General features: G+C 51.1%; 2 protein-coding genes across 8 annotated transcripts in view; one reads left to right on the forward strand and one right to left on the reverse strand.

Annotated features, from left to right (window-relative positions):
* Positions 1-18443, forward strand: part of AP1G2 (adaptor related protein complex 1 subunit gamma 2) — a 29002-nt gene extending 10559 nt beyond the window's left edge. For 3 of the 7 annotated variants that reach the window (XM_083472592.1, XM_083472593.1, XM_083472591.1), the window contains exons 6-22: positions 444-520; positions 2507-2602; positions 4539-4619; positions 4953-5051; positions 6396-6451; positions 7745-7858; positions 8889-9029; positions 9680-9734; positions 10238-10360; positions 10938-11027; positions 11173-11303; positions 12321-12428; positions 13244-13400; positions 14226-14343; positions 15502-15668; positions 16769-16867; positions 17466-18443. In XM_083472592.1, the coding sequence (XP_083328718.1) occupies positions 444-520; positions 2507-2602; positions 4539-4619; positions 4953-5051; positions 6396-6451; positions 7745-7858; positions 8889-9029; positions 9680-9734; positions 10238-10360; positions 10938-11027; positions 11173-11303; positions 12321-12428; positions 13244-13400; positions 14226-14343; positions 15502-15668; positions 16769-16867; positions 17466-17570 (1817 nt within the window). In that variant the 3' untranslated portion in view covers positions 17571-18443. Of the gene's footprint in view, positions 1-443; positions 521-2506; positions 2603-4538; positions 4620-4952; positions 5052-6395; positions 6452-7744; positions 7859-8888; positions 9030-9679; positions 9735-10237; positions 10361-10937; positions 11028-11172; positions 11304-12320; positions 12429-13243; positions 13401-14225; positions 14344-15501; positions 15714-15960; positions 16726-16768; positions 16868-17465 lie in introns of those variants that run through there. The other 4 variants (XM_083472595.1, XM_083472594.1, XM_083472597.1 and 1 more) reach the window with 2 other exon arrangements.
* Positions 17377-20034, reverse strand: part of THTPA (thiamine triphosphatase) — a 55312-nt gene continuing 52654 nt past the window's right edge. The window contains exon 4 of the mRNA XM_083472884.1: positions 17377-18871. Within this exon, the coding sequence (XP_083329010.1) occupies positions 18735-18871 (137 nt within the window). The 3' untranslated portion in view covers positions 17377-18734. The remainder of the gene's footprint in view (positions 18872-20034) is intronic.

Raw genomic sequence — 20034 nt, forward strand, 5'->3', positions numbered from 1 at the left:
CCGTGTGCTGCTCTGGTTCGCCAGAAGCGGCTTAGTCATGCTGGCCACATGGCCCGAAAGCTGTATGCTGGCTCCCTCGGCCAATAAAGCAAAATGAGCACTGCAACCCCAGAGTCGGCCACGACTGGACCTAACGGTCAGGGGTCCCTTTACCTTTACCTTTAATCTTTGCATGATTTGGATGAGTACCCACCCCCCTTAGGAAGGGCAGATGAGGCCTGGAGGGACCCAGGAGGGAGTTTTTCCCCCAGAGAAGCGGATCTCAAGGAACGATTTGAAGGAGATCTCAAGAAAACGCCGCTCTCCTGTCACATCTTGGCGGTGCAGAGAAACCGGGATATGGGGAGCCTTGGTGGGCCTGGGACTTGGGAAGGTAGGGGACGGGACTTAGGAAGTCAGGGCAGGATCCGCACCCGGCCTACCTGTCTCTCTCTCTCCCCCAGGCATCCTCCACGGGGCTGTCATGCTGATCTCAGAGATGTGTGAACGGAGCCCGCAAGCCCTGGACCGCTTCTGCAAGGTGGGGCAGCTGTGAGCTTGGCAACTCTCCCTGCGTCCGTTGCAGTTAATGCGCAAGGACTATGTGCCTTTTGAGCAGGGGAGGGTGGGGGAGGGCGAGCTGCTGTTCAAGGAGCCTGTGCCTTGCATGCATTGAGTCCCGGGTTCAAGACCCGCATAGCAGGACTGGTTTGGCGCCCACCAGGAAATGGGGATGGGCTGTGGCAGGCCAGAACATGCAACAAACCCAAGAAGGATCTGGCCTTTGAGATTCTCCCCGGGCCACACACCCTCCCAAGCCACACCCCTTCACCCTCAGGACACGCCCCTTCCCACCCTTCTCCCGTGTTTTTGGCTGGAACCCATCCTTGAAATTTTGAGGATGACTCTCGCTTGCCTGGACGGGAGATAGGGAAGGGGATGTGTGGAAGCTGGCCTACTACAGAAAGGTAAAAATTGCATGTGTTGCTTTTGGCTCCCCCCATCAGTGGCATGCGGCCTGAAATATACTCGGAGTCAAGAGTGGATATCATGCTCTTTATTCAGCTCATAGTGGTGAGGAGGAATAATTGTTTCCCCAAAATATCTGCTTTATATACATTATTTACACAATGGGCCCCACGTCATTGGCTAATTCCGGGATTCTCCTGTAGGCCAATCAGGTTGTGGATTCACTTCCACCTGGAGCTGGATTGGGTGGCTCCTGCGGACCAATCATACTGCTGCATTGTTCTAGGACCAATCAAACTGCTGCATTCTGAATCCTATTGTTCTAGGACCAATCAGACTGCTGCATTTTGGATCCTATTCAACTCAGTACATAACAGTTGACCATGAGGGAATGTGGCCCTTAGAGTAAAAAATATTCTCCAAGGACACAGAAAAAACTGTTCATGTATGTGGCGACAGCTGTGCGGATGTTACCAGCCCAGAAAGAAGACCATAATCCCAGCAGGGAAGAATGGCAGATTAAGTTGACGGACTCTGCCGAAATGGCAAAAATGACCTGAAAGATCAGAAATCAGGAAGACCAAAATTTTAATAAGGAATGAGGGAAATTTACCTTGGAGACCACTTTAAACAGTTAAAATCGTTAGCAGGATTGCAATAACAGTTGTAAAGTAACGAGAACTATGGATACATGGAGGGGGTGGGGAAATAATTTGGATCAGTATAAAAGATGCAGTAGAAAAGGCTTAACAACGGAACCCAGGGACAGAAGTCCAAAGATTCATGGGAATATTGTATTTTCGGAAGGTGTGACTGTAAATTTTAATATGTAAAATCAAATAAATAAATTGGGAGGGCGGGAATAATGTTCCACAACCCCCCCCCCAAAAAAAACAGAGGATGCCCTCCTAAACAACCTTACATGGGAGGAAGGCCCATTGAAGTCCACAGATCTTACATGTATAATAGGGCGGTGCTGTCAGGAGGAACAAAAAACCAGAAGTTGCCTTGGTTTTGGAACTGCCCCATTTTGAGATCAAAAGTGCTTTATGGATTGGAGGAGAAATTACCGTATTTCTCGCCCTATAGGGCGCACCAGCCCATGGGGCGCACCTAGTTTTTTTTATTCCCCCCCCCCCGGCGCAGTGCTGGGGCGGGGGTAGCCCAAGCTTCCCCCGACCCCAGCCCTCAAAACAGGCTGCTATCCGCAAGCCTTGGGAGCTCGGCGGGAACTCCCACGGGCTCCCAAGGCTTGCAGATAGCTTCCTGAAGCCTGGAGAGCGAGAGGGGTCGGTGCACACCGACCCCTCTTGCTCTCCAGGCTTCAGCGAAAGCCTGCATTCGCCCCATAGGACACACACACATTTCCCCTTCATTTTTGGAGGGGAAAAAGTGCGTCCTATAGGGCGAAAAATACGGTACCCAGCGCCACAGGAAGGGGCATTGGGATTCTTGCGAGAGGGCATTGCGAGGAACAAGAGGCAGGGCTCTGGAGGACAGATGCTTTGTGACGGATCTTCTGCTAACCCTGCTTTTATGTTCTCTTGTTTCCCTCCAGTTTGTGCCTCAGTTAGTGGGGCTGCTCCGTAACCTGGTGGTTGCCGGCTACTCTCCGGAACACAGCATCTCAGGAATCAGCAACCCTTTCCTGCAGGTAAAAGGATCTCGTCCCCTCCAACCTCCCCTCATCCCCTGAGCTTCTGTCTCGCCTTTCTTTCCGCAATTCAAGAGAACCTGGAGTGCATTTCAGAATTGTTTCCCGCAGAGAGTTTCAAGGGCACAAACACTGAGCAATTAAAGAAAAAAACCAGGTATAAAAACAATTTCAAATCCAATTTACAGGTACAGGCTGGGACCCTTTTTAATCTTTTTAACTCCACTTAAAAGTTGGTTGGAAAAGGAAGGTCTTCGGCAAAGAAGCAGGGAAACAGCTAGCAATCCCAGAAGCCTTTGCAACTGCAATCCAGTCAGCCTTTGCACTGACCTCGGAGGTCTGTTGGGATTTGAGAAAGGAGGTTTGGAGGGAGCAATTGTGGTGGGTTTATGGCAGACGTTTACAGGCTTTTTAGATGCCGTTTCACGTGGTACACAGGAATGTACCCCCCAGCTGTCAACTTACAGATTTGAAAGTAAGGGACCAGCAGCCTTGAAAATAAGGGATCAGCAGCCAAAATAAGGGATTTTCAGAGCACAGGTAGGTTCAACTTCTGAGCCCCTCAAAGCCAAAGGCAGAAAGCCCAGCCAGCAGCCAAACGAAGCCTCAAGCGGTGGTTCCCCAGTGCAGCAACCCGGCAAAGGGGATGCAGCAAGGGAAACCACCGTCCCCTCTCCGCTGGGAAGCGCTGAGCAAAGGCGAGTCCCCAGGCAACGCAGCCAATTTGATTGGCACAAGGCATGCAAGCTCCACCCCCCCAGTCGTTCTCAGACTCCTTATTGGGTGAGCAGCACAGCCAAGAAACCCAGTTGGAGCCTCCCTCCTCCCGGGCCGGCAGGGAGCGAGGGAGAGGAGCTGCTTCCTTTGAAACCCGGGAAATTTAAGGGACATCATCAATAAGGGACAGCAGCGGGACACGGCGCTGGGATAAGGGACTTTCCCGCCAAATAAGGGATGGTTGACAGCTATGAACCCCTCTCCCGTAAGTGGGGAGACGTCTGTATTAGCCCGGACACCCCTATCTCGACTGATCTTGGAAGCTAAGCAGGGTCAGGGCTGGTGAATACCTGGATGGGAGACCACCTGGGAATACCAGGAGCTGTAGCCTTGAGTCAGTGGGGATTAGTGGTTCAGATGCTGGGAGACCAGAGTTCAAACCGTGACTCACCAGGTGGCCTTGACCCATCACAGCGCCTCAGCCTAGCCTACCTCACAGGGTGGTTGTGAGGATAAAATGGGGAGGGAGGGAAGGGGGCATCGAGCTTGTGGGATACAAATAGGGTGAGACAATAAAATGTGGCTGGGCTTAGCATGCCTCCGTGACCAGAAGGGTGGCGAGTTTGACTGCTCAGCGACTGAGCTGAGGGAGAGAGTGGAGCTTTCCCTCTCTTTGCCTCCTTTTAAAGTCACCTCCTCTTCATAATAATAATAATAATAATAATAATAATAATTTATTACAGTGGTGCCCCGCAAGACGAATGCCTCGCCAGACGGAAAACTCGCTAGACGAAAGAGTTTTCTGTTTTGGAGGTGCTTCGCAAAACGAATCTCCTATGGGATTGCTTCGCAAGACGAAAATGTCTTGCGAGTTCCTGCGGGTTTTTCCCCCTCCCCCCCTTTTTCTAAGCCACTAAGCCGCTTATCAGCTGATCCGATAAGCCGCTAAAAGCCGCTAATAGCTCTAATCCGCTAATCCGTCAATGGGCTTGCTTCGCAAGACGAAAAAACCGCTAGACGAAGAGAATCACAGAACGGATTCTTTTTGTCTTGCGAGGCACCACTGTATTTATACCCCGCCCATCTGGCTGGGTTTCCCCAGCCACTCCGGGCGGCTTCCAACAGAATATTAAAATATAATAGTCTATTAAACATTAAAAGCTTCCCTAAACAGGGCTTTACTCCATCCACACCTCCCTGATAACATCTCTCCACCCAGGTACAGATCCTGCGACTGCTAAGGATTCTGGGAAAGGACAACGAAGACGCCAGCGACGCCATGAACGATTCCTTGGCTCAGGTGAGCCCAACGGTTGTTGCTGGGGCTGGAAAGGGTGCCCTGGGTGAGGGAGGGAAGAGAGACATTTAGAGGACTCTGGAGAACAGAGTTCGCTTCACCATGAACAAAACGGGGGGTCCATTTAGCCTCCACGTTTCGATTAAAACTTTGCTAGGCCTGGTCTAGATTGTATGACCTAGAACCCTTCGTTAGCAAGGGCTGTACCATTTGGGGGGGGTGGTTGCCGTCAGCGAAGAGGGAGACAAAGGTGAAGGCCTGCGGGGGGAGAGCGGGGCGGGGGAACGACCCACACCAAAAGCCAGCAAGGCTGCCAACCCCTCCGCTTCTTCCCAGGTGGCCACCAACACGGAGACAACGCGGAACGTGGGCAACGCCATCTTGTACGAGACGGTGCTGACCATCATGGGCATCCGCTCGACCAGCGGCCTACGGGTATGGGGGATTCGTACGGGCCAGGTGGGCTGGGCTGATCCTGCACCTCTTGCGTTCAGATCTTTTGGGAGGATGTTGGGTTGTTTGGGTGCAAATGGAATATTCTGGGCGCCTCCTGGTGCGATGATGGCGCTTCCCATTTCTAGACCCCACATACGATCAAAACTGATCGTGGGGAACTTCAGGCCCCTGATATCAAAACGGCCCTCCAGACGTCTCTGTTTGGCCCCAGAAGTCCTCTCCCAAAGCCACACCATCCTCCGGTAGTTCTGCCTCGCTGGAGAACCGCAGTGATAAATCTCGCTTTCCTGGAAAGAGGATGGAGAGGTCTTTGGGGTCTGTGCGTCTGTTTCCATAAACCTTTGAGATTTGTGCGGCTCGGGTGGCAACCTGTACAAGGATAAGATGGGGGACACCTGGCTTGAGAGCAGTACATGTGAAAAGGATCTAGGAGTCTTGGTTGACCACAAACTTGACATGAGCCAACAGTGTGACGCGGCAGCTAAAAAAGCCAATGCAATTCTGGGCTGCATCAATAGGAGTATAGCATCTAGATAAAGGGAAGTAATAGGGCCACTGTATTCTGCTCTGGTCAGACCTCACCTGGAGTACTGTGTCCAGTTCTGGGCACCACAGTTCAAGAAGGACACTGACAAACTGGAATGTGTCCAGAGGAGGGCAACCAAAATGGTCAAAGGCCTGGAAACGATGCCTTATGAGGAACGGCTAAGGGAGCTGGGCATGTTTAGCCTGGAGAAGAGGAGGTTAAGGGGTGATATGATAGCCATGTTCAAATATATAAAAGGATGTCACATAGAGGAGGGAGAAAGGTTGTTTTCTGCTGCTCCAGAGAAGCGGACACGGAGCAATGGATCCAAACTACAAGAAAGAAGATTCCACCTAAACATTAGGAAGAACTTCCTGACAGTAAGAGCTGTTTGACAGTGGAATTTGCTGCCAAGGAGTGTGGTGGAGTCTCCTCCTTTGGAGGTCTTTAAGCAGAGGCTTGACAACCATATGTCAGGAGTGCTCTGATGGTGTTTCCTGCTTGGCAGGGGGTTGGACTCGATGGCCCTTGTGGTCTCTTCCAACTCTATGATTCTATGATTCTAAGACCTGTATCTGTTGTTCTAGCCACTTTCGCCCACTTGCTGCCTCTGGTCTGCGGCCCCTGAAAGGTTGCTTTTGAGGGAGTGCGGCCCCCAAGCCCCAAAGTCTTCCACATCCAGCTATCCCAAGCTAGAATCTGCTTGTTCTGAAGCTTTTCCGTTCTTCCTCTGCCCCCTCAGCTCATACAAATGGTACATTTTGGGAATTAAGGACACTTCTCTTTTCCACACCCAGGTTCTCGCTATAAATATCCTCGGGCGATTTCTCCTTAACAAGGACCGGAATATCAGGTACAAAAACCACCACGAAACAAACAAAGCACTGGAATGACCCAGATAGAGCTGGGAGGAAACGCCGTCCCAACAATCACCTGAAATTTTCCTGTCGGAATTTTGAAAATATATTTTGGGGCCGAGTCTCCTTATAACACGTTTCGCCCTGGCTCCTTTTAAAACGCGGCGCTTGGTTCCTACAGAGGTTTTTAAGCAGAGATTGGAAGGGCATCTGCCGTGCAGGATCTAGTCACGATTCCCGCATCACGGGGGGTTGGACTAGATGACCCTTGGAACCCTTTATGATTCTTTGATTCTGCGGCCTGACATCTTCTTGGGACCACTGAAATTTGAGAAGAGGGTAGGATGTTGGAAGATGGCGCCTGCAATCAGGGGCCTCGAGCGAATTTTTGAACCCTAGTCTCCTGGTTCCTGGTCCAGTGCTCTGGCCCCCGACCCACACCGGCCCACAGCGCATAGGGCTGTGTTGTCTCAACCCTCGACTCGCCTTCCTCACTGCCATTGCAGATCCCTTATTTCCCCTTCATGATCTGCCCCCTTCTCCTAATTCTTTGAGGCCCGTTCTGTAGACGCCGGTCTGGGAGAGGGAGCGTGCCCAGAGACCCTCAGGTTACCTCATGAGTCGCCGCCAATGGCCTCACGGCTGAGGGAAAATGAGGGACGGAGGCAATTCCTCAAATATCTCCCCCCCCCCACAAGATAAGGCAGCCACCCCTTTTCCACGGCGCATGAGAAGCAGCGGCGCGATAACTCGGCCTATTAAAATGCATCCTCAGGGGCGCGGCGCGTCTTTTCTTCCCCGTTGAAACAGTGCGTGAAATTAATTTGCCACACGCTTAATTCAGATTTGCTCGGATCTCCCGGCCGCCCTGACAGAGGTTGTTTTAGGGCCTCGCCGGCCGCCATTTTGGCTGCCCATGCCACAGCCGCCTGTTTCCCCCCTTGCCTCCCACCCGGCAGCGTCCCCTTTCCATCTTGAAGCGAATCAAGGAGAAATGCTTCCGACTTCATTGGCTGCGGACGGTCTTCTTTGTGCCGCTTCCCTGGTTAAAGGGCCTGGGAGAACAGGGTTCGAATTCCCGCTCGGCCATGAAGCATTCTTGGGCCCCAGTCACCCTTCTCTCAGCCTATCCCACCTCGCAGGGTTGTTGTGCGGATAAAACAGCGAGGGCGAAGGATCGCCCCGAGCGCCTGGAAGGAAACACAGGATGTAAATGTGATGGATTAAGCTCTCCCTCTCAAGATGTGATTTATTTATTTTTCTCTTGTCGGGGGGAATCTTCCCTTTAGATACGTGGCTCTAACATCTCTACAGAAATTGCTGCAAGAAGAAAACAGTGCTGTTCAGAGGCACCGGGCCACAGTCCTTGAATGCCTGGCCGACCCGGATCCCACGGTGAAGAGGTGAGACTGTGATAGGAATTTCGAGGTCTTCGATATCTGGTAATGTTCATAACCGCACGTACATAGATCAGCACAGGAAGACCGACCTGAAGTCGTTTTGATTCCTAAACTGAGCAAATGTTTTCTCTGCAAGGTCAAAGTGGGAAACCTCCCATTGTCTTTTCCTTCACAAATCCTGTCTTAAGGGTATGTCTGTGTTTGAATAGGGTAATTCCTTCCAGTAGCACCTTAAAGACCAACTAAGTTAGTTCTTGGTATGAGCTTTCGTTTGCATGCACACTTCTTCAGATACACAGAATCTGAAGTATTCAGATCTGAATACTGAAGAAGTGTATCTGAAGAAGTGTGCATGCACACGAAAGCTCATACCAAGAACTAACTTAGTTGGTCTTTAAGGTGCTACTGGAAGGAATTTTTTTAATTTTGACTATGGCAGACCAACACTATCTGTAATTTGAATAGGGTGTGAGCCTGTGACCTGGCCCAGGAACTAAGTATTTATCATTACAAAAGACTGGACAGGCTCCCCTGGCAATCCAATCAAGTAACCTGCCAGACAGGAGAAAAACAACATTCAAATTTCTGTTTTAGACCGCCTTTTCTGTGATGTAGGTGCGATGTATCTGAGGGGTGGTCTTAGGTTACACCCCTTCTGTGATGCATGTATGATGTTTCTGGGGGTGGTCTTGATCTACAGGGTGGCAATTTCAAAAGTCTTTATAAGGCCTTGCACGCCATTTTTCTGGGTCGCTCCTCTCTCCTGCAGGTGAGGGGAGCACCCTGTTGCAACAGATCAATAAAGACCAAGCTTACTAGCTGCTTTGCTTCTCAATATTCTCTGGTTGGCCTCTGTTATTCTCTCCTACCAATAGGGAAGCTATGTAAGGACTCTAAATGGGCTCTTGGATACCCCGTAAGGGAAAAGGGCGATTTTTGTTTACAACAAGACAAGGGGGAAAGACAGGGCCGAGGCTCCGGGAGACGATGTCTCTGAGTCGGGAGAATTGCTCGCTTCTCCCTCCTTCCTCAGGCGAGCCCTACAGCTGAGCCTCGCCCTGGTGAGCGGCAGCAACGTGAGGACGACCACAAAAGAGTTGCTGGTTTTCCTGGACACCTGCGCTCCGGAGCTGAAGTCGGACTGCGCTTCCGGAATATTCCTGGCCGCTGAGAAGTGAGTCGGGTCCGGCCGTTGCCCGTAGGGGGCATTGTAGAGCAATCCAGGGCAGGTTTTTTTTGGGTGGGGGGAGGGAGTTGAATTTTGCAGCTTTTGCGCTCATGGCAGTGCAAGAGACTCTTAATCTTAGGGTCGTTGGGCAAAGGATTCCTGCCACTCTCCAATTCTGTGACCTAAGACTTGGGAATTCAAAAGATGTCTTGGTTAAATTAATAAGATTTGGTTCTCCTTGGTAAGTGAAACGCATGTAAAATTGCACAGAAATAATTACAAACGAGCGCGTGCAGTTATATTATACAGCACATTAAAAAAATTATTGTTCATTTTTATTATTATTCAGCATTACCTGACATTTTCAGAAGGCGAAATCAAAGTCTTTGGTTTTCTGGGAAAGCAGTTTATGTGCTTTCTAATCAAACGTAGATTCGCCAAGCTGAATGTTGTCCCACCACAAAAATAATAGCAGATTTGAATTCCTCACACCCAAAAACGTATTTTTAAGGCCCTCCCTTCCTGAAGAAATTAGCAAAAATTAAGTTCCACCCTTTAAATTGACATGCTCTGACAGCGTGAGGGGCACTTTCAGGCAGAGCAATAGGTCTAAAGACATTCCTGCTCTTCTCGTTTTCTTCCCCCACCTACTTCAGGTTTGCGCCCAGCAAGCGTTGGCACATCGACACCATCCTACAGGTTCTGACCATGGTAAGATGGAGGCTGGGGTGGGGGCTAGGATCCTTGGGGAGCCGCGGAAAGCTGTGTGGCTCAAGGAAAGGCCTTCCTCTCGCAAGGGGTTGTGTTTGAAGAAGCTTCTCCACCATCTGGACTAGAAACTTTCTTCTTTTCTTTTGGGAGAGGCAAGAAACAGAAAGCTGACATTCTCAGGCACCCAAAACACCCCCTACTATGAACATTTTTCAGGCTTTAATATTTATTTTCCTCTCCCTGTTTCCAGCACCCATTGAAACTGCCATTCTAGGTGTGTTGAAAAAGTGAGTTTCAAGGCCCTCCCCCCTTCACATAGAGCCCACCAATAGCAGCCCAGATTCCTTGGAGTGCCTTCAGAGCCAAGTCCTTGGTAGTTTGGGCTTGTGTGGAGGAGGAGGGATCTGTTGAACTCTTTTTAAGGGAAGGAAGGGCCAAGCAGAGACGTATCTCTGAGAATGAGCGTAGCTCACACCCACGGTTCCTCTCCTTAATCTCTGCAGGCTGGCTCCTACGTACGTGACGACGCGGTGCCCAACCTCATCCACCTCATCGGAGGGGCAAAGGAGCTTCACGGCTATGCGGTTCAACAGCTATACAAGGCCCTGACCCAAGATATCTCTCAGGTATGAGATTGGGGAGGGGGTGATGGGGGAGCGGGGCATAGAGAACCAGAAGGGGAAGAGTGAGGCTATGTATCCTGTGCCCACTTACTTGCAAGTGAGTTCCACTCAAAGTTTTTTATTAACTGAGCAGAATTTCTATAATGCTTTGCACCAAAACCTCTAAGCTGTTCTTCCTATACAAATAGAAATGTAAGGCTGTCGTCACGCTGCTCTTATCAGCATTGGGCCAGTTGTTGTCTCTTAGCTAACCTACTTCACAGGATTGTTGTGGGGGAGCAGAACCACGTGCACTACCTTGAGCTCCTTGGGAGAAAATATAAATGTAATAAATAATAATAAAATAACGTGGGAGGTGTTTTTTTTAAGAGGATATGAAAGGTTGGCGAGCAGAGGCAGCAGATCCCAGTAGAAGACATTCAAATTACCCATAAAATTATATATTAAAAAGTCCCCCTAAAAGAAATCCACCCTTCAGAATTGCATATTAAAATGCACGTCAAATGTACAGGTTTGTAGGCTTGCTTAATCGAAAAGCCTTTTCAGCTGGAGCCCTCCCTCTCTCTTTTCCCCCTCCCAGCAACCCTTGGTCCAAGTCGCTACCTGGTGCATCGGTGAATACGGCAACCTCTTATTGGACGGCAGCTGTGAAGAGGTGGAGCCCACTCAGGTGAGGAGTCAGAAATTGAGGGTGGGCATTTTGCGGGGAACATTGAGTGGGGGAAGTTTGCTCACACCCCCTGGGGAAAAACCACCCCACTTCATTGTGGCTTTTCCTCCTCCTTCTTTCTCCCCCTTCTCTCCCACTACGGCAGGTGGACCCAGAGGAAATGGTCTCCATGTTGGAGCGAGTGCTGCAGTCGCACCTCTCGCTGCCGGGCACCAGAGCCTACGCCCTCACCGCCCTCATGAAGCTCGGGACCCGTCTGCAGGGCAGCGACATCAAGTGAGCTCACCGCCGACATTCCCACCCTCGCAGGTTCGCCACGGGTTAAGGCTGCGGACGCACCATAGCCTGCAACCCTGGGAGTTGTAGTTTGAGCTACAGCTCCCAGCACCCTTAGCAAGCAAAGGTTTCCAGGATTCTTTGGGAGGAGTGGGGAATTGTGTGATTGGTTTAGGCTCGCAGCCTCAACTTCCCCTCTTCCTAAGCCAGGCCTCAGGGGCAGGGGTGGACGTCATAACAATAATAACAATAACAACAACAATAATATAATATTTATACCCCGCCCATCTGGCTGGGTTTCCCCAGTCACTCTGGGCAGCTTCCAACAAAATATTAAAATACAATACAGGGGTACCTCGGGTTAAGTACTTAATTCGTTCCGGAGGTCCGTTCTTAACCTGAAAGTGTTCTTAACCTGAAGCACCACTTTAGCTAATGGGGCCTCCTGCTGCCAGAGCACAATTTCTGTTCTCATCCTGAAGCAAAGTTCTTAACCTGAAGCACTATTTCTGGGTTAGCAGAGTCTGTAACCTGAAGCGTATGTAACCCGAGGTACCACTGTAGTCTATTAAACATTTAAACCACTGGTGATCTTTGGGAGCCCACGGAATTCAAATGCCAAGCAGATTCTGACTTAATACATAAGGATGAGTGTTCTGGTGGCAAGAGCTGTTTGACAGGGGAAAGGACTCCCCCAGAAGGCAGTGGGCTCTCCTTCATTGCAGGTTTTGGAAACAGAGGTTGGATGGGCCATCTGTCAGGGATTCCGCAATTCCTGCACTGCAGGCGGGTTGGGCTAGATGACTCCTGGGTTCCCTTCCAACTCTACAATCCTACGACTCTACGATTGGCAGGGTGTAGCAGTGGCAAGTGTTGGACCATCCTGTGAGGCCTTTTGAACTGATTTGCCTCTGTAATATTTCCCGCCTCATTCTGTGTCCTGCTTCTCTGCCCGAAGCAGAGGCTGCTCATAACCTCTTCCCCTCAATTCTTTTTTCCTGCCCTGCCCGTCTCGAGAAGTCGGATCCGGAGCCTGGTTTCCATTTACTGCAGCTGCCACGATGTGGAGCTCCAGCAGCGGGCGGTTGAGTACAACGCCCTCTTCCGGAAGTACGACCACCTAAGGTACTCCTCGCAAAAGATGGGAGCCTGAAACTGCTCTCGTTCTCGGGTGCTCTGCATATTCTGACCTTCTGTGTGGGCGCTTCCATTCACACAACACCCATTTTTTTAGCTAGCTTCCCCATTTCACCCTGTCCAACTTCGAGCGCTGAAAACTTTGCTCCGAATGGCCTTCTGCCTTGACAGTCTTTGCAAACATTCTTTGTGGGTGCTCACAGGAAGCCCTCAGCGGCTAAACCTCCACAGAGGAAGACCAGCACCAAAATCTGGTTTGGAAACTTTTATTCCTGACACGCAGGTCATAGGATGGGTGAGGAGGGTTGACAGCGGAAACAGCCGAGCCAAGTCACCGGCAGATAAAATCTCTCTCCTACCCTGCTTCCCCACTCTCTTGCCAAGTAAAGGTATAGGGACCCCTGACCATTAGGTCCAGTCACGGATGACTCTGGGGTTGCGGCGCTCATCTCGCTTTACTGGCCGAGGGAGCCGGCGTACAGCTTCCGGGTCATGTGGCCAGCAGGACTAAGCCGCTTCTGGCGAACCAGAGCAGCGCACGGAAACACCGTTTACCTTCCCGCCAGAGCGGTACCTATTTATCTACTTGCACTTTGACATGCTTTTGAACTGCTAGGTTGGCAGGAGCAGGGACTGAGCAACGGGAGCTCACCCCGTTGCGAGGATTCGAACCGCCAACCTTCTGATCGGCAAGTCTTAGGCTCTGTGGTTTAACCCATAGCGCCACCCGCGTCCCATCTCTTGCCAAATAAATCCCCACAAAAGGCCCGTATCTCTCCATTTTCTTCCTTTCTTCCTGCCAGAGCATCCGTCCTGGAGAAGATGCCCTTAGTCGACAAAACTGGCTACGCCGAGGAAGGAAGCGAAAAAGAGCAGAATGGAAGAGAGGGCGCTGTTGCTCCTCAAATCCTGGAGGTGGCGCCAGCGCCCAGCGACGTCCAGCAACAGGACTCTGGCCAGGTGGGGAATTACTTTGGCAAGCGGTTGGCACCAGGGGGCACTTGGGAGCAGGGCAAACCCCAAACTTGACGGCAAGGTGACATTTTGGAGCGGGGAGCAGCGCGTAATCCAGAATTACCAATTCCAAATAAGGATTTGGTTTTCAGAGATGGTCAATCTTGGCTTCCCCTAGACTGGCAGCACCACAGCAGAACCCAAACGTAATGCTGGATTTTGAAGAGCCCAGCTGTTAATTTGGCCCACCTCCTTTTATAAAACCGGAATCCTGTATCATCTCGACTCTTTCCTTACACGAATCAGTTGGGCGGACAGCGAGCTTGTTGCTGCGCCACAGAAAGGCTGAACTGAACTGGAACCGAACCGGGTCGGTGGGGGTGAAACCTGAACTCAAGCCTTGATTTTTAAAGGAGGCGTTTCGAAAGTGCAGCTTGTGAACCACCTGTGGCTCGTGAGCTTTATCCATGCAGTCCGTGGCAGAAATATTTAATTAATCAATTTTAAATATTGGTTTTATCATTTATATGCCTCCCAGCTGACTGGCTTGCTTCCACATCTAGCACAGAACATAAAAATGGCTAAACCACTGGCTGAAAAACCACTAAGTGACCCACAAATACTTTCAGCAATTTTAAAGTGGTCTGAACACCCACAGCCCTATTTTAATGTGCCCCCCCCCCCCGGCAGTGGCTGTGCTGGTTCTGTTGCCTCTCCTTTCCCAGATTATCACTGCATGCCTTTGCCAGAGCTCTCTGCACTGGTGCCCTGTGATGGGAATCCCCCCAACCTCGCCACCCCCTCTTCAACACTCCCTTGCTTCCCCTGTAGGTCTCTGATCTTTTGGATCTCCTCGGAGGCCCCGCAGATCCCCCTCCAGCCCAGCCCAGCCCTGGCACCCCGGCAGTGGAATCCTTCCTCGATTTCCTTGGCGATCTGAAAGCCCCAGGTATGTTGACCTAAGAGCTCTTTGCTGGTGGGGAAGGAACTGCTTGCTTTTTGCGGCTCGATTCTTGACAAGACCCTTTCAGGCGAGTCTGCAAAGGACAACTCCCCCCCCCCCCACAAATATTCTTTCATTCCCTCACTGCCCTCTGGGGGTCTTCAGGACAGAAGAAATAAAGTGAGGAGAGCTCCATCTCACATGGGTGTTTCTGAGCAAAAGCACTGCCCCCCTTTAACAACAGCTATAGCGCTCTTGTTGTGTTTTAACAATGAGCACTAAAATATACCTGTATACCTGAAGAAGCATCTCCACCCCCATCGTTCAGCTGAGGTCCAGCTCTGAGGGCCTTCTGGCGGTTCCCTCACTGCGAGAAGTGAGCTTGCAGGGAACCAGGCAGAGGGCCCTGTGGAACGCCCTCCCAGCAGATGTGAAGGAAATAAGCAGCTACCTGTCTTCTAAGACATCTGAAGGTAGCCCTGTTTAGGGAAGCTTTAAATGTTTGATGTTTTATCCTGTTTTAATATTCAGTTGGGAGCCGCCCAGAGTGGCTGAGGTAACCCAGTCAGGTGGGCAGGGAATAAGAAATAATAATAATGAATATTATTAGGGCTTTTTTCAGCTGGAACTCAAGTTCCGGCATTTCCAGGTGGGCATCATTGCCATTCTAAGAGAAGGAGGGAGGTGTTTGTGGTGAGTTCGGCTCCTTTTTTCCTAGAAAAATAGCACTTATTATTATTATTATTATTATTATTATTGTTATTATTATTATTACTGAAAGCTGCTCTGTTTTGAGTAATGCAACAAAGGGAAAGCTACAGGGTCCAATGAAACCCCTTCTACGAATGGCACTCACAGCATTTCCAGAGAAAAATACAGAAAAGACCAGGCTGCTCCCTGCTTAGCCATGTGGGCCACATATTATTGTGAATGGTCAAAAGAGGCCTCTTCCTCCAGGGGGACCCAAAAGCCACAGCCTCTGAGCTGGAAGGTCACAGTGCCAGTCCTGTGTACGCTGCCTGGGGTTACTCAGGCGAGCGCAAGGCCCTTTGCACATGCTCAGGTGTGCCCTGGCTTGGCATGGCTCTGGGGACTTTCTGTACCTCACAGGGTGGTTGGCCAGAGGGGAACTAGACTTAGCTGGCCGCCCTTCCCTCCCCGCAGCCTCCGCCATCGCCCGCATGGTTGCGTACGAACAAGACGGCCTGCTGGTCGAATTTTCCATGGAGCGGCCGCCGCTGGAGCCCACGTTGCTGCTCATCACGGCCACCGTCTCCAACAGGACCCCCCACGATGTGGCCGGGTTTTGTCTGCAAGTGGCCGTCCCCAAGGTGAGGCCCCGGGTGGCTTTAGAAGAGTGTTGGAGAGCCAGTGTGGTGTAGTGGTTAAGAGCGGTAGTCTCGTAATCTGGGGAACTGGGTTCGCGTCTCCGCTCCTCCACATACAGCTGCTGGGTGACCTTGGGCTAGTCACACTTCTCTGAAGTCTCTCAGCCCCACTCACCTCACAGAGTGTTTGTTGTGGGGGAGGAAGGGAAAGGAGAATGTTTGAGACTCCCTAGGGTAGTGATAAAGCGGGATATCGAATCCAAACTCCTCTTCTTCTTCTTGGGCGAGGTCGTAGAGGAGGCCACGAGCCACAGCGGCCGCGATGCTTCTGAATATGAGTTGCTGGGAATCACAACTGAGGAGGACCGCTGCGGCCGTGGGGTCTTGCTTGTGGGCTTCCTCAGTGGGGCATCCGCTGGGCCCCCGGGAGAAGAGGATGCTGGGATAGATGGGGACCCCCTTTGGCCTCACCCAGCAGCCAAGAAAAATCTGCTGGTGTTCTTAAGAAGGAGGGGCAGCCTCCTTTATGCTCCTCCCAGTGCCAGAGGTTGCCCAGCGAAGGGTTTCTGGGCAGGCAAAAGGAAGCACCGTATTTTTCACTCCACAAGACGCACCAGACCATAAGACGCACCTAGTTTTTGGAGGAGGAAAACAAGGAAAAAAATATTCTGAATCTCAGAAGCCAGAACAACAAGAGGGATCGCTGCGCAGCGAAAGCAGCGATCCCTCTTGCTGTTCTGGCTTCTGGGATAGCTGCGCAGCCTGCATTCGCTCCATAAGACGCACACACATTTCCCCTTACTTTTTAGGAGGGGAAGAGTGAGTGCTATAGAGCAAAAAATACGATAATTCTTTACACGAACTATGGAACTCACTGCCACAGGAGGCAGTCATGGCCAACTTGGAGGAGGGTTTAAAAAAGGATCATACAAAGGGATAATGCTGTCAGCCATAATGTTTTAAATTGCAAATGAAATCCTTCTGCAGGGCAGGGAGGGGAGAAAGCAGGAAGGGAAACAGCCCTGGATTTTGCAGGGGTCAAAAGCTTTTTTAAAAAAAATGATACGCATTGTTTGGACTTTCACCTGCTCCTCTTCTAACAGTCGTTCCAAGTGGAGCTGCTGGCCCCGAGTGGCTCTACAGTCCCAGGCCAGGGGGGGCCCCCCATCACCCAGCTCATCCGAGTATTGAACCCCAAAAAGGTAAGAAGAGTGAGAGGAGGGATATACGTGCGGCCAGGGAGTGGGAATTAACCTGTGATCTGAGCAGCGATGTCATTTCCTGCCTGGCCATCGCTTAAACAAGGTGGTGACATCACTTCCTCTACTCATGTGAAGCGACGTGCAGAGACTATTACTTAAGCTTCCTGCAGGCCACTTCTGTTGGCAGCATCCGAAGGATGTTTCCCGCTGAAAACAGGAAGTGGCACCGTCACACTCCCACATCACAAAGACAGCAGTGATGTCACTTCCTCCTCTGCCCTTGCCGGTTGACTTCACATTGGTTAGCGTAACAGGCACCAGGGTGATGTCACTTCCTGTTCCTCCAAGGAGGGTACTCTCCAGCAGTCTCAGCCGCCCGAATTCACTCTCTTTCCCCATTTAACACAACACACGTCACCCTCACTCTTCCAGCAACATTAAGGACTAGCGGCTTAGCTCTCGTAAAAAAGGAATGAACGCTGGGGTTTCCGCAGCATCGAATCCAGAGCTTTCTGTTTTGCAGAACACAGCTTTTAATGTTTGTAAGCAGAGATTATACACCCAGCGTCAAGTAAGTCTTATCCCTTTCTGATTCCAGCTCCCACTCCGAATGAGGTTACGACTTGCCTACACTCTGCCCTCTGGAGCGCTGGTGCAACAGATCAAGGAAATCAACTCATTCCCCGAGGCTGCCTGGAAATGAAGAGCGAGCGGCCTACTGTACCCCTCCCTCCTTGACGGTCCCCCTAAAATGCACTCCACTCCCAGGGAAGGGATGGGGTGGGGTGGAGAAAAACCCTTGCAATGACACCATCTCACCACCAGGTGGCGCCTTTGCTCCAGGTGGGTGCCCCAACACCCATGGGTGCTCCCCTTTTGCACAGGCGGAAGGGCAGAGGGCGTCTCTCTCGCCGGATCCAAAGAGGGATTTCCGAAAGAGGGAGGCGGGCGGGAGAAGGGGAATCCCCGTCTCAGCCAGTCCCCTTTCTCCCTCCTCACTCCCAGCTGCTGGCAGATCAATTCAATTGATCAGCCAGATGGGGGAAACTCCACAACAACTGAGCGAGACTAAATGGAAATCGATGGAGATAAAGAGTGGGTTGGGGGGTGGAGGGGGAAAGCCCTCTTTAACAAAAACAAACACCAGCTATCCCTCTTCATTGCCGGATTGGGTTTTTTCACCTCTGGCCGTGCTGCTGGTAGGTCCAACCAACCTCCCTTCCAGACGCTGGCTGGCCCCAGCGATAGCGACGCTGCGGTTGATGCACACTGAGAGTAGTGCAAGAACCACTCCGGGGAAGCCCTGTCTTAGCATTCTGTCGGGCGCTGTTACACTATGCAAGGGCGGTGAGTTCCGCAGATCCACAATATGTGGCACCCTCCAGATGGGGTTGCTGGAATTGGCAGCTCCAAGCCCCTGGGTTGTGGGTGTGTTCTAGCTTGGGCGAGGCCACACTGTGTACCCCTCAGACTTCCTTTCTCTCTCCCAGCACCCCCATCTCTCAAACCTGCCCCCTGCCACTCTCCATTGAACGGCCTTTGAGCTTTCAGCATGAATAAATATATTCTCAATGCATTCTATGTTCTTGTGTAACAGAGCAAACGCCTGGCTGTTTCGCAGCAGGGAGCCTCTCTGCCCAGGCCCGGCTGCTATTGGCTGACCTGCTGTGATGTCACGCAAGGCTCCCGACTGCCGCGGGGTGTCGAAAGCCATTCCAGATGTTGAATGGAGTTGGACGGTTTGGCAGAGGGGGAAGAAAGGAGGGGTGGGTGGGAGGAACGTGGTCCGAATTGTCCTCTCGGTTCAGGTAGCGGACTTTCTCTCTTGCCCGAAGCGTAGCCCCCAGCCCCGTTTTTCCAGCCCCAGTCAGTTCCCCTCCTCATCCGCTGCAGCTCTCACTTTCCTCAGCGACCCAGCTCTCACGAGGGCCTCATAGTGTGCAGGTCGGAACTTACACAGGTAGACAGACATCTTGCCAGGAATCAGTGATTTCATATCCAGGCCTGCCGGGGAGACCAGAAAGAGAGGAGAACGTTAGTTTGGCAACAGGGTGAGACCCGGAACTAAGCGTCAAGCAGTTCTCGTTTGTATTTTGTACTTTAAAAATAATATTTTGAGGGGTGCTTAAGAAGAGGAAGACTTGTTAATCAGCCCCCCCCCAAAGTGAGGAGCCCCATCTCCAGTGTCCTACAGCCACGCAAGAAGCATGAAAACAGAGTTTTTTAGCCCCCGAGGATAGGCGCCTAGGGTCACTCTGCAGAAGGCGCACAAGGAGCTGTTCTGTATCCTGTGTGCAAGTTTATAGAATCACAGACTCGGAAGAGACCCTAAGGATCATCTAGTCCAACCCGAATTTGCAGCTGTCCCATACGGGGATTGAACCTGAAACCTTGGCGTTCTCAACACCACGCTCCAACAGAACGAGCTATTCAGGCTGAATCTGTTACGTACAAGGGAACCTCATGAAAAACGCCACTCGAGCCACCCTGGAAGAAAGTTCTGGAGCACTCCAAATGGTCCGCCTGGGCCCAGAAAACAGTAGACCTAGCTTAGAAGGCAACATGCGGAGATCTGCACCCACTGTTGCGATGCACCCCCCGATTATAATTACAAGATTATGGTATGATCTTAGAAGCTGTGACTTTCACAGAGGGGACCCTGCATTTCTGAATCTGCCACTAAACTACCGTATTTTTCACTATAAAAAAATTCCTTCCAGTAGCACCTTAAAGACCAACTAAGTTAGTTCTTGGTATGAGCTTTCATGTGCATGCACACTTCTTCAGATACACTGAAACAGAAGTTGCCAGACCCTTCTATATAGTGAGAAGGTGGGGAGGGGTATTACTCAGAAGGGTGGTGGGAATGGGAGATTGGCAGATAGCTGAGATGTATTTTTCACTGTATAAGACGCACCAGACCACAAGACGCACTTAGTTTTTGGAGGAGGAAAACAAGAAACAGCAAGAGGGATCGCTGTGCAGCGAAAGCAGCAATCCCTCTTGCTGTTCTGGCTTCTGGGGTAGCTGCGCAGCCTGCATTCGCTCCATAAGACGCACACACACTTCCCCTTGCCTTTTCAGAGGGAAAAGGTGAGTCTTATAGAGCGAAAAATACAGTATTTGCGAGACCTTTAGGTGCTTTTGGAAGAGGATCGGACAAATTC

Source organism: Podarcis liolepis (genome assembly GCF_965112155.1).
Source record: "Podarcis liolepis genome assembly, chromosome: 13".
In the NCBI taxonomy this organism is placed as follows: Eukaryota; Metazoa; Chordata; class Lepidosauria; order Squamata; family Lacertidae; genus Podarcis; species Podarcis liolepis.